Here is a 14,669-nt window from a genome sequence, read left to right on the forward strand (position 1 = left end):
TTGCTGCCCCTTTTTGGTGACATTTGGAATAAATACATTTTCTGCCATTTGTTTGTACAAACAGCCTGACAAAATATCAACCGAGTACTGCTCTTTTTAAGTTGTGATTTGTCTTTCAAATCTCACAATGACTGATGGACATTTGCCACAGATTCTGACACTGAGGATAGATGCCCATAGTGAGGGCCCATCAAGCAACATGAAGAAAAATCCTCGATATGACAAGAAAACTACATGTTAGTCTTGTAAAAATAAAGCAAAGAATGGCTCTAATTTCATGTTAAATACATTCCACATGAATCCATTTTCGATTCCAATGTCTTTCAAAGGACAAGAAATATGCAGAAAATAGTCAAATGAAAAGACAGAAAAGTACAATAAAACAAGGAACTTATATTGCATTTGCACTTGTATTACAAATAAAATAGTCAGTGGTCAGTTTCACCGTTTTACACTGACTCTGGCCATATAAACACTGTCAAAGGGCCGCACTTGTCCAGGTCTGCTTTAGTTGCTGATAGAAGTCCGTCCATGATCTCAGCAAAATGGTTGGGGATTAACACACAGTTGGAGTTGGAAAAAACGGTTATGCCTCGATGGTTCTCATCCGTGCTGGCTGCATGTCCTGCCAGCCTCGAGCCACGCCCACTTGCTGAGCATTTCTGATTGGTCACATCGTTCAGAAACCACTCACCATTTACAAAGCTCGAGTGCAACCGGTGACGGGCAAATCGAATCGTTTTAGTGACTCGGTTCATTGAATCACCTTCATCGAGCCACTGTAGTTCTTCACTTTCGCCACCTGATGGAAACAGGTTTGTAGGTAGGTCATAATAAACAGCACTTTAACAGACTTTACTGACTTTAAAATCAGATTAAATTAAATTCTATGGAATTTACTGCCCAAACAGGGAATGGGTCGGACATGCACAGTAATAACCTGAAGCTGAATGCAGGCCACCGTAACATGGATACTTGTACGCACAAGTAGTACACTCAATTATTTAGTGGATGAGTAGAAACACATTTGAGCCAATGTTTAATCCCAGTAAAAGCCAAAGTTTTCATCATAACTGATGAAGAAAAAAATAAAATTTCTTCATTATTATGATTTGTTTTCCTCCTCACAGTATTCGTTACAGTCACTAACTCAACGCAGAGTTTCTGAAGCGCAGCACGGTCAGAGTCACGCGGAGCGAGTCCAGCATCAAGGATGACCTCCAGCTAACCTCCCACACTGGAGTCGTCCTGTGAGGTTTGATGGTACCATTTTATTGGACTACTAATGTAGCTAACTCCAGTTGGAATGAGATAGTCGATCGACAATGTGAGTAACTTTTCCATGAGTAATTGTTGTTAGACGACAGCGGAAGTTTACGATGAATGTCTCAACCTTCGATTCAGAGGTGCTGAGCCTCATCCCTGCCTCTCCATACGAAGCGATCCGAGGAGAACTGAGAAGAACCCAGCGTTATTTTCTAAACGTCGATTGTTCTCCATCAGAATCAGGATTTGAAAAGCCTCGTCTGCGGCGTGTCCTTTTTTTCTCGCCGGGGAGCGTCGACTGCGGCGTCACCAACACACTTGCCTGATTCTGTCACAGCTCGATATATTTTTAGACGTATGAATAAAACATTTCCCCACCTTTCTTGGAAGTTGCCACTTTGCAAATGAGCACAGGGTTTTCTTCTCCCCCCCATGTTCTCCACTGTACATTATATCAGCGGGAACATTCAAAAGAACATTATTATCCTTCAGCACGGCACGGTCCTCTTGTTCGCTCCGGATGGTTCACCGCAGTTCAGGCTTTTCCGCAGAGCGTCGTGTAACCTGCCAGACCCCGCCGCCGCCTCCCGCCGGGCTGATTGACGTGAAGGGATCCACACTACCCTTTGTCCGGGGGGAACGTTGCGTCTCCTGTCTGATATCGGGACCGGCCCTGTCCCTGACCGAGCGTTTACGTCTCACTCACGCACAAAGCTGTCAATTTCCCAACGCATCACCCCCCCGGATAGGTGTCACCGGGGATTATGGGATTCCTCAGGGATTAAAAATGTTCTTGACAGGGTAGCCGATTCGCAAATTCCCAGAAGTCACTTTTTCCTGCGAAAGCATTATGTAAAAAAAAAAAAAAACTTTGAAAGTCCTTCACATCTATTTGTTTTGACCTTGCGGTTTTAAAAGCTTTTTGTTGTTCGGCCCTTTACAAACAAACACGCCTCCTTTTCACACCTGCCTTCCGTCCACTTCCTTGCGGTCACTCATGTCAACAAAGAAAAGGATTTTCTGCAGGGTGAAACCATCACTGTGAGCTAAGATCCATGCAGATGTGTGTCAGAACCTCGGGAGATTCGTTGGATCCCAGTTTGTCTTTAGTGCATGTAGTAGCGATGGGTAGATGAAGCTTCACGAAGCCTCATTTTCATGGGCGGAACTGTAGAGAACGACCCATTCTCAATCCCAAGGCGACAAATAGCATCCGTCTCGGGTGACGCCTATGGTTGATGATGCCTTGATGGTTAGATGGTTAGGTGAGGTATCATGAAACAGCATCGCAGGGTTCAAATCCCTCCCTTTTCTGGTGCTGTAGCAGGTAAGAAACAGGAGAGGACGTAGAAGCATCGTGCCCAGAACCGTGACAGGCTCATTCTTGGGCAGGATGCAACCCATCCTCACTCCGATGGCGTCATATAGCGACGTTGGGAAAGTTGCCGTTCGCGTCACATGCTGACGAAAAAGGGCAGCCTTCAGCGTCACATGTTGGCATAACATGAAAAACAGAGCATCAAACGGCCGTGCGTTTTAGTCACGGAGACTTTCAGTACTGTCACTAAGGATGAGCGCCACCTACGGGGTTATCAATAGCAACTGACATGCAGTCTCCTTCAGTGAAGAGAGCTTCAGCACATCTCCGTGCACTGCTCTGCGACACGCACTCCACACTGCCCCGCCAGGAATTTCTGCCCTGGAACATCAGCCAACTGGAATCACTAAACAATACGCATCTCTGGAATGAAAATAATGACTACAATGTTTTGACTAAAACGTGACGAAAATACACTGTGTCTTCATTTGAATAAAAGCTGATTCAAGTTTGAGTGGACTAAAACATGACAATGACATGTGAATGACTAAATGTGACAAAGACGGAGAATTAACTTTGGCACAAAACTGAGACTAAACTGAAAAACGGGCCACAACATGAAGCCAACTTCCAGCCTCAGGAGCAGAATAACCCCCTGATGCAAATAGATGCGAGAGTGAATCACTCCGCTGGAGGAAGGGAAGCCAGGAAGCCGAGCAGCAGCCAAAATAATGACGATAAATTAAGTTAGGATTAATTGTCACTGGTGTTATGATCCATCTCATGTATAAATGATGCGTCATTGGGAGTGACTTGAGAGGACAAGATCCCAAATGAGTCCATCAGAGGGACGTGTGGAGAAGTTTGGAGACAAAGTCAGGGAGGACAGGTGGTCAGAGGAGGGACGGGGTCGGACCAGGAAAGTTGGAGATGGAGAAGAGGAGACCATGAAGTTCAGTCAGGAGGAGGAGGAGAAGGTGGCAGTGCAGGACGGTGAAGCGGAGGACTTGCTGTGGAGACTCTGCTGGGCTGAAGGATGTGCTCACGGAGATGTTTGTCATATTACATCACCAATCCCCAGAGCATCCCAAAGGAGGCGCTCTATGAAGAGGAACCAAGGAAGTGACTTCAGTGGAAGCATATTTTACTTCATGATCACTGTTATTATTGTAATAATAATTGTTATTACAGCAGAAATGAGTGACGTAGCTGGCCTTCTGCGCTGAGAAATCTTTATTAAAAGGCGGCGGCCATTCACACAAATGGTGCCACATCTTCACTCCTCAACGTCACTTTCAGCTCCCCACCTACACGGCACCGATGTTTATAGTGATGCTTGCTGTCCGCCTTGTGCAGATGCTGTTGTGTGTTGTAGCTTTGGGCATTAAGAACAGACACACAGTGTGTGTGAGGTAGACAGAAACACACATGACCTGTCCACATGTCCACCAGTGATGGGCTGGTGGAGCGTCACGAATTTTCAGAAATCAGAAGATGGTTCTGTGAGCAGAGGAGTGCCATCTAGCGGCCTCTGAATGTGGCAAGTGTTTCGTGAAACCTCTCACCTGTGGCCACTGCTGTCTCAACAAGCTTCCCTTCCACTTCCATGACTTCTCTGCAGCTCAGTCGCCTCAACCCCGTCTGCACTCTCTTCTTCGCCTCTTCCATCTCTCTGGAGGATGCAGCCCAAATGCTCATCTCCACTCTTCTATTCTTTCATTCTCTCCTGCTGACACCTCCACCTCCGCCAATCACCATATCATCAGCAAACATCACGACCCATGGAGACTCTGGTAATTTCCTGAACTTGGAACTTCTGATCAACGTCCCTCAGGCCTGCAGGAAACAACAGACCAAAAACTCTGTGCAGATTAAGTGGCAAAACGGGAGAGAACTGAACTTGCAATACCACACATTTACTTGTGATGAAAAACGCAGATCTAAACCTTCAATTTCCTCCATCGATTAGGAACAAATATGGATATCATTCTCATCATTTCCACTGGATAAGCTCTGCCTCCTGAGCAACGCTCTGACTGCTTTCATATAAAATACATTTCGTCTAGCTGAAGCGACATTGATTCATGTTTGTGAGTGACTTCAAAATGAGTCCGCTAATCGAAGGGAGCAGGTGCGCAGCCCTGTGGAGCCTATAACGTGTCAGGGAGTTATTATTATTGACGAGCCGGTCATTACTGTGGAGAGGATGGTCATTATCGTCCTCGGAGAGGAAAAACATCTCGCCCTCAGAGGGTGATTAGCTCCACCAGGGAGGTCATGTTTCACCGCCCGACTGTAGTTATGAGTGGCATTCGTCATGGTAACCCGTCCTCACTCCCGTGGCGTCATATTCAGACATCGGCAAAACTGACTTTTGTGTCCGATACTGACGCCGGAGGCAACGTTGATGCGTTGGCAACTCGACGTGAAAAAAACAGCTTGGGATTAGGAGGAGCCATGAGACCATGTCCCTCACCCCAACCTGGGGTCTTTTATTCACACGCCTCAACATGCAACGCTGAAGGCTGCCTTTTTTATCAGCACAGGACGTAAAAGGCAACTCTCCCAACGTCGCTATATGACGCCATGGATGTCCAGGGAATGTTGAAAACTGGACCAGGAAGTTTTAGTGGTGATCTTCATCTGGATCCACAGACCTTCAGAAGGATTCGACACTCTGAGTTGGAGTAGCAGTGCAGTTTCTCTTCTCCAGCTGTGCGTGTTGTGCGAGCAACTTCTGGAACACTACTGCCTCCTTCTGCCACACTGAGGTCACTCTTTTCAATAATAACTACCATACTCATTGAATTGTTACATTACCTACAGAGGAATCCTATTCTGGAAAAATATATATTTTTAAAAAGAGAGAAAATAACTCAAAGCTGGAGGAAATGACGATTCGGAGGTTTGTGCTCTCCAAGTTCCTTTCCAGTTATCTGGGTCACTCTTCTCTTGTTGAGTCATATTATGCCGGGACAAAGTCCGTCCTCAGCAAACACAACATATTCGCTGAAAGCAAATAATTCAAATGAAAATTCAAAGACAAAATACTACAGGAAGGTGAGGGTGCAAGACTTCCGGGTCGACTGAGACTTGGCAGCAATATTTGTGGGCAAATGTGAGTGGTGTCGCACATGACGTCATCTCAACAAGGAGGGAGGGAATATGAAGCAGAGGGGTGGGTCAAAGGAGACTCAAGTGACTGGTGGGATTGGTGGGAAAATCTCGCGAGAACTCGCAGAGATAGGTTGGAAATGCGTCCATAGTTCGATCGCCATCTCCTGGAGGGACTGGACAAAATGGCGAGATGGTGGATTTTGTTGTCAAGGTGCTTAAATCTGCTTCTTTTATATCTGCTGATTTTATAAACTATATAACGTTTGTTCATCACCTTTGCCATCATAGTCATTTTGGTGGGCATTGCTCTGTCAGCAGAAAAAGAATGAAGAAATTCACAGACATATTGGAACACATTATTTGAGACAGGCGAGGAACAGATAAGGAAATGCAGCTTCCGTCCTGTAATTCCACATGGTCACTTCTGCTTCTGCTGAGGAGCCCTTAAGTGACTTAAAACTGAAAACGTAACTGCAAAAACACGCACTACAGTCGATGACAAAATGTGGCTTTTGACCAGCGTTCAGTTCTTGAGTTATCAAGCTGTGTTTTACGAAGCGCTGAGGTCAACTTCGTTTGAGAGGTATGTTCTCTCTGAGTGCTTTTCCTGTCCATTGTGGTTCCTGTTCCTCAGGGAGACACGACAGTCCATCAGCTCCGTTTAGAGCCTCAGTGCTGTTTGTTGGGTTTCGTGTTTGTATGTGCTTTTATTGTTGTACTTCCTGTCTCCCCGCTTCCGTGTTTTCATCTGTCCTGCTCCAGCTTAATGGCAACATTCCGCTGATGATCCTCCCATGGATTTCTACCCTGCTGCCCACCGTGTTGTCGCTAGAAGGGTCCGCTGCCGACACGTGGTACGAGCTCTCGCAGTTACTCTGATTCTCTTGTCCCTGGTTTGTTGTTTGTCGTTCTCTCTCCGTGTCCCTCTCCTCTCCCTTCATCTATACCACTGTCTGCTTACTCTCTCCTTAGCGCCGCGTTAGCTTCCTCGAGTGTTTGTTTAGTCGCTCCTTCTGTTAGCTTGTCTGCTAGTTCTTCCTCGGCTAGAGTGTTTGTTTTGTGCCTCTACTTTTGTTATATTTAGCCTTGTGAGTATTTATGCAGAGTGCAATGTTTTCTGTTGTCCTGTTTTACAGCGCAGTGTATCTCACGCCTGTTTTCTGTTGTAGGTTATTCCCCCCACCGTTCGTGTTGTGTCCACCGCGCTCCACGTTGGTGTCGCCGCCCTCAGTTCATTGTTAGTGTTCGTGTAGAATTTGTGTTTCAGTGTAATAAATCTCCTGTTTAACAGCGAGCTCGCTTGTCTCGAGTCCTCTGTGAATTTGAAACCGTCTGCTCTTGGATCACTTTACAGTTACATTATGACACTGTTGTCATTCATGCTGCCAGCTGAGGCTTTTTATTGTTGTCAGGAATGTTGCAAACCAAGTGTTTGTTTCGATTGTTGTGATGGTTCTTTGCGCAACAGAAGACGCTTTAATGAGGACGGACAGGTGACTCAACATAAGCGAATGTTCCACTTGAGTGACACAACATGGAGCCGTTCCAACGAGGATCCTCACATCTGACATTTTGGAAAGACAAAGCGGCTCAGTGGCAACACACCTTTAATCCCAGCGCAGCTCTCCATCAACTAATCACGCCGCAGTAATCCCGGAGTCAGAGCTTAAGCAAGCACCGAGGCTCGCTTGGTGCCGTGGATGGGAGGCCGCCAGCAGATCAGCCGCTCTCCCCTGCTGGACTTTCGGATAAAGACTGCACCCATTTCCCAAGGTTTAGTCACTGACCTCCTCCTCTCAACGGTGGAGGATTTTTCTAATCAAGCAGTGGGAGGACGGAGAGAAACAACTGCACTGGCCTCCTCCTCCTCCTCCTCGACTCTCATCTACTTCTAATTAAGGGTCATTCTCTTTTCAGGACAAACAGTCCCCGCTCGCATCATTAAATGTTGCTCTGTTGACCACCAGGAGGCCTCATCTCTTTAAACACACATGTCAAATGGGCTCCTTCTTTGATAATGTTCTCTAGTCTCATCGTCCTGCATTCGACGTATGAATTTACCCAGCAACAACGGCAGCTGCGTGTGCCGCCAAGACCACCACGAGACTGGACTGAAACTCAGATACTGCAAGAATAAACAAGTGACTTTAAAGAGACGGAAGAGTCACCTGGACATCGAATAGCGTTTCTCGTGTCGAGCTAGCTCTCAGCATGCACAGGTGACCTACGTCAAACTCTGTCACACTAAACTGCAGCCTGTTCTTCGGTCAGTGTTGGAGTAGAGCCATGTATTGCGAACCCGTCCTCACTACTGTGGCGTAATATATAGACGTTGGGAAAGTGGACTTTTACGTCCTCTACTAACAAAAACAGACATCGTTCAGCGTTGCATGTTGACTCATTGGAAGCACAACACGTAAAAAAAGGCGGCGGTTCAGGTTAGCTAAGCCATGGGATGGTGCTCCATTAACTCTACGTTTAATAACATGTCAAACTGCTAACTGAAGTCAATCAAAAGGCAGTGGGTATTAGTCACAGTGACTCTCAGTATGTCACTGACGAAGGAGAGCCAAGGAGTTATAAACAGCAACTGACATCCAGTGTCCTTCAGTGTTTCCATGCGCTTGCGCGTTCCCACATGCCCATGTCGCGTGATCCACACCCGCGCCTGGAGCTACATGGAAGCACATGATGCGCCACGCGGCCCTATGCAATGCACGATCCACGCCGCCCCATTCTCCGAAACTATTCTTTCAGTCCATTGAACCACCTATACGGAACATTTCACGGTGAAGGCTGACTTTTTCGTCAGTATTGGACACAAAAGTCCACTTTCCCAACGTCAATAAATCGCCCACATGGGAGTGAGAAATGACTGGAATTGCTCTCAACTCAGGTCCCCAAATCGACAATTTTGGAGGATGTACTTTTGGTTGACGGTTCAAACTAGAATAAAATGTTCTAGCAAAATAGCTCTTTCAAAACGTAACCTTTTTAAATAGACCTCACGGGCACATAAAAGGCCAGATTTGGTTCAGCATGATGCTGAACAATACAGTTTGTTTTAGCACGTCCTCATGTTGATTTCACTGTACTGGGCATTAGAGAAGAAAGACTCTAGTAGCAGAAGTGTTCTGTCGTCGGCAGATTTCCTCTGACTCCAATACAAGAGTCAGAGGTTGCAAAAAAACTGTAAAAAAGGTAAAAAACGGAGCGAAAGCTACCTATTATCACCGAGCAACAATGACTCATCCAGATGTGTAGGACTCGATGACAGTGTGGCTACTGTCCGAGTGAGTGGTGTGATCTGAATCACGTGACTCCAAGGGTCAGTATTTTGGGAGCCGTCAAGTGATGTTAGCTCGACTGTTGTCGTGGCTAAAACATACACATGTCTGAGAGAAGGACACGACTCCACCAGAAACGCCAGGTGGATATGAGACTCATGGTACACAGTCACGCCTCGGTAGAACCTCACACGAGGCAGGGAGCCTTGCCCCGGCCTAAATATTTCTTCTTCGTGGTTGTAGTTGTAGAATTACCGCGTCCCTCGTCGGCACTGTTCAAGTCTGTGGGGATGCGTCCTTCCATCTTTTCGCCGCAGCTCTCGTTAAATGCCTCCTTAACATTCAGTTTCGCTCAATGAATTTTGACTCGCGCTACCAAGTCAAAACATGCGGCAGCACTGGCCAGCAACATTCTGGATCACAACTCTTCTCACACTCAGTGACACCAAGCAAGTGACACTTGCTGTTGTCTTCCTCCAGCCGCTCGACGCTCCCGTCTCCTGCCCCCGTCCCTCTTCAGAAGAGTCAGAGCAGCGTTGCCTTTCTCTCCCAGTGCAGTTGAGGGGATTAGTCTGTGCCTGAGTGCCTTGAATAATGATCACTGCAGCGGAGAAACACATTTTCACATTTCAGGAGATAAGGACAGGCAATCTGCGAGCCGAGGACTTAACCCGCTCCCAGTGGTTTGTTGTGGAGCGGACGGAGAAGTCACCCGCAACTCTCCGGCGTCGAACCCTCGGCACAAGCGCGGAACACCCACCGATTCTCCGCAGCGAGTCACGCTTTAATTACGGCAGAATTACAGTCGCTGTTCGCAGCGTACTGGCGTCCAATTTCTCTCTCGCTCTCGTGGTGTTTCAGCCCACAAAGAGCTGAAACTGCATCGCAATCACAGTTAAAGCAGTTTGCTCTGACTCTTCAGTCCAGAGAGGCGAGGGGTCATCTCTGCCGTACACACAGCTCTTTCTTTCCCAGTTGTGTCAGGCATCATAGAGGCAGCAGAACACCCGCACAAATGAGGCTCGAATTTCCATAAATATGCAAAGGAAAAATGCTGAATCCACCTGAAAAACTTTATTCTCCCGCTCCTCCTCTCTTTTCAGTGTAATGCAAGGCAGTTCTTCAACTGCATTACACACAACAACCCTTTCACTGGGCCAGTTTTGTGGTCGTCGTCGTCCCATTAGGGTTTGGAAATTATGGCGAAACCTCAAACGAAAATATGGTCATCAGTATGTGGATTCACAACGCTTTGAAGTTAACTATGGTCTCTTTACAAGGTGGGGCATCAAAAGCCTGAGGGAGTTGTGCAACCATTTTACAGCAGACGGCGCCATCAGGTGGCCTCTGAAAATCAGGACACTGTGTCATGAAACCTCATCTGCCCTTCAGTCCTGTGTCATGAGACCGTATCTATCCGTCACTCCAGCTGCCATGGTGAAACCGACCAGCTCTTCTTCAGGTGCTCAGCTGCCTTGCCGACTGCACTACTGTATTTTATCTGCTCCTTAAAGAGTGGCAGAGCTTGTGTTTGTCTGTAAACGGAATAACTCATAAACGAAAGGAACAATTACTGTAAGCTCTCCATTTGGTAAGAAAAGTTTGTGGTATTCATAATTGAATCCTGATTTGGGGTTTTGGTTTTGAAGATTTGTAAATCCTCCTCCTCCTCCTCCTGTGTTGCAGGAGCTCTCTCTAACTACTGCCACCTGCTGTCCGACTGTTGCTCTCTCCGGCTCTGAGTTTCCAAACGCTGATTCTGTGCAGTGGATGAAATGTTGGGCGATGACGCTGTGGAAATGAGAGTCTTGGCAGAGGTACGCGCTCTCCTGAGTGCCTCTCCTGTTTCCCTCCTATTCATTATTTATGCTAAAAAAGCGCTGGGAAAGATCAAAAGGACGTGATATTGTGAAATATCCTGTGTTATTAAGCATAAAGACAATGTGTTCAGAACAGGAGAGGTGAGACATGAACTGGCAGGGGATTACCCTCCTGCTTTTGGAGTGGAGCAGAGACGAGGTAAACACGAGGTCCGGTCGTTATAGCACGTAACAAGGACAGCACGTCGTGTAATACAGTACGATGAGCAGGTGTATGGTGGTTACAAGTGCATCTGTGTTCTAGTCAAGAGACAGGATTCTTTTTTAAAGGAACCTCATTGTCTTGCACGTTGTTTCTAAGCTCTTTTGCATGACTTTTTGGACTCTATAATATTATTTCTTTTTCATTTTATTGTGATATGTTGTGTACAGAGCATGTTCTGAACATATTATCCCTGGGTTTAATAAACTTTTCTGACTCTGATACCATTTCTAAATCAGGGGTTCCCCATATTGGACCCAACTGACCGAGGCTGTGGTCGTATTGTTGTGACCACATCACACATCAGGAGCTCGTGCTGCAGTTGTACTACTGACAGTGACTCGTGCTGCAATGATGAGTATCCGTCCTACCTTCCCCACGTACTGCGCCTTTGGTCCCATGTGTTCTTCTAAAACAAAGAATTGGTTCCAGATCCAGCCGCGCTTGGGCCTGTGGTGCACCTCCGTCTCCCCGTTGGCCAGTTTGGTCTGGTTCTTGGAGGCCACTTTGACCGGGAGGTGGTGGCTGGACCCACAGCACCTCTGGATGAAGCACAGGCAGAGCAGGACGGGGCACAGACAGGAGGAGGCCGGTATCCTCATGGTGGCGTCTGGAGAGTCGCTTTCCGAGGTGGCAAAGTCCTGCCACCGCCAATGCCGCCTCCAACGCTTGCCACCGCTGCCGCGCGAAAAGTTAAATCCAAACGTGAAGAAGAGCAGTCCTGGTTAATCCCTGAAGACTCATGGTCGCAAGAAAAACACCAAAAAAGAAAAGATTTACATTATGGAATTTCCCAATCCGGCATGATCCTTCTAGGTGGAGGAGAGGGTAATCCAGACGGCCATTCCGGAATCCTGAGAAGGAAAACACAAGACACTCGGTCAGAGATTGGAAGACGTCCATGACCTGATTCTGTTAGTGCAACTCAAATCTCAATCACAGAGCGTCATGTTATGCTAGGCAACTTCGTAACGGGTAAAAACAACAAAGACGAGTTTGATACAACCAGAGATTCAGATACGGAGAATGACATGACAACCGTTCTTCATTCATTCACATGGCTAATGGGCGACATAAAAACCCAACTCTAAACACTAACCTCTTATGACATATTTTAAATACACGTGCTGTAATAACACTGTAATAATTCACTCAGAATCATTGGTAGTTGCTTTCCATTTAAGCAGCCATGTTATACAAGGTCAGGATTCTTGCTTCAAATAAGTCTCCTCTAGCGGGATTGTGGGAATAGCAAGGTGTCAAATGAGATCCCCGTTGGCCACGCTTGAGAGGACACCAGGAGGCAAGCTGAAAATGAGCCACCTCCGATGGCTCAGTCGATAAAGAGGGGTGGGGGGTGGGGGGGCATCAAGTCTCTCCTGGTGCCTGAGCTTCCCTGACAGAGAAACTCACCACAAAGCTGGTGACCACAGGAGAAACCCAGCAGTCAGTGGAGAGCTAGGCCTCCTGGCTCAGCTCTTTCTGCACCACCATACAGTGCTCATCGCTGCAGATCGGGACTGGATATGTGTTACTTCCACGGTCTCCTTCTCGGAGAAGCTGATCCTCATCTAGGTTGGAGGATTATATTTCTAACAATTCAACATCATTCCAGGGATATCACTTTCACGTAAGCCGATGACGGAGGTCTGGAGATGCTCATCAAAAGGTTGAGCGTGCCTCTGAGCTCGGCGCATGACGGATGCCAGGTCACTGCCATTAATGAGACCTGGACCTCGGGCGCTGTGAGTCACCTCATGGGCCGGCTCTATTAAAACAGTTTATTGGCCCGTTTCATTTGTTAACTGGATCTGGCTGCGGTTTATTCGGGCTCTCAGTCCTGGGAAGCAACGTTTGCTTGAAGAGCAACAATCCGTAACCTCAGGACGTGGCGTCGCCTCAGCGTTCAGCATTTCCATGTCTTAGTTTCACTCTCTATTTTAGAACTTGGCTGTGGTCTCCGGAGAGTCACACCTCAAGATCGTCTCCGTCAAAGCTTCTTCCTGTTCTGTCCTCGTCCGTCTTCATGCTTCAAGGCATCAGAGGAAACTCATCTCTCCGCGGGAGGAGATTCACTCTGAGGCAGGTGTGTCACGCCATCATGTCACTCCGTGTCCCCGTGACCCCTCGACCTTCGCTGACTGTCATTTTCCCTATTTCCAGTAACAAAGTATATTAGTTAAGGGTCTAAATGTGTTTTCGATAGAGGTAAACACGCAGCATCTGCCAACCTCCAAATTGCGTCCTTGGGAGACGAGCCAGATCAATATGCTTATTGCATCTGCCGGGACGATACACACGCATCTGCGTCAGGACTGAAGTGACAGGCATTTTGAAAAGCTGAGCAGCGACGCACGTGTGGATGAATTTATGATCAATGTCACTGGAGCGCCGATCGCTCTCCGCTGCCAAGCTGTCAGACTGGAGGTCACCGCTGCACTTCGGAAGCGGAGTCCTTCCGTTGACGTCGGAATTCAACGGAAAGGCCAGATTAGCATGATAAATAATCCAGTCTTTGTTTACAAACACGTCCGTGGTCTGACACTTGGATCAAATGTTGCTGCTCTTCACATGGCGATGCGCTTCTCCTGACGGTCCAACACCTGGACCTAAGTGGACCCCATGTGACCATGGTTTCAGGCCAGCTTTTCAGCTCCAGCAGTCATGATTCACCAGGTGCTATTTATACCAACGGCAGCAGGTGGGCGTCCCCTGTGTGAGTCCTCATCTGGACCCCAACACGAGAGGCCGACTTCTGGGTCAACATTGGACAAAAGACTCTATTCAACAGTCATTTAATGATCCTTGTTTCGATGTCGGGTTGTTGTCCCCCAAAAAGGTTTGGGAAAAAAGATGCAAAATGAGTCCCTGCTGTACAATAAGCCTTGCCTCCTGAATCCGAAGACATCTGCCATTGTTACGTTCGGTCGAAGCCTGACCAAGGCTTCCACTCGGGCACTTGAGATTGAAAAACACTATCTAGGAGCACGTCTTCTTCCCAGTTTAGTGTCGATTTTTAGTTGGTTTACTGAACTGACTCCTTCAAACGCACTACCTCAGCTTGCCCCTTCAGGAGTCACTCGAGTCTTTTTCTCGACAGGGAGTCAAAGAAAGGTGGGCCATATCCACAGGGGTTGGTGTGAGTTCCAAGACCCAAAGAGACCCGACCAGAAGAAGCAACATGTTGGAGCATGTGCACGCGCACAGCCATTTAGGGGGGCTGGTGTGCAAGCCAGGAGAAAGGGCATCCATCACAAAATAAATACATCAATCAATCAATCAATAAAATCGATTATTCTTGTTGCTGGGTGACTGAAACTTTTATGTGACTTTAGTGACAAAAATACGTTCTGCATGTCCAAACTTACATGCGCTGTTACAGTGGAGTAGAGGTTAGTGCAAATCCTTGGGAAAGCGAAGGTTGATGGTTTGAATCCGCCATACGTTTTTAAAGTTTAATGCTTTTTATAGTGAGCCAGTTTGAATATTAAATTAAAAATAATGCCCATTTAATGTGTTTTTCACAACCAATCATCGATCCTACACAAACATATTGGTTATCTGGCATACGGGGATGGACGGACAGACAGACAGACAGA

General features: G+C 47.1%; 1 protein-coding gene across 1 annotated transcript in view; it reads right to left on the bottom strand.

Moving 5' to 3' along the window:
• Positions 1-14,669, bottom strand: part of LOC128755353 (cadherin-18) — a 120,852-nt gene that overhangs the window by 77,690 nt on the left and 28,493 nt on the right. The window contains exon 2 of the mRNA XM_053858688.1: positions 11,442-11,924. Within this exon, the coding sequence (XP_053714663.1) occupies positions 11,442-11,672 (231 nt within the window). The 5' untranslated portion in view covers positions 11,673-11,924. The remainder of the gene's footprint in view (positions 1-11,441; positions 11,925-14,669) is intronic.

The sequence above is a fragment of the Synchiropus splendidus genome, chromosome 3, assembly GCF_027744825.2.
Source record: "Synchiropus splendidus isolate RoL2022-P1 chromosome 3, RoL_Sspl_1.0, whole genome shotgun sequence".
In the NCBI taxonomy this organism is placed as follows: domain Eukaryota; kingdom Metazoa; phylum Chordata; class Actinopteri; order Syngnathiformes; family Callionymidae; genus Synchiropus; species Synchiropus splendidus.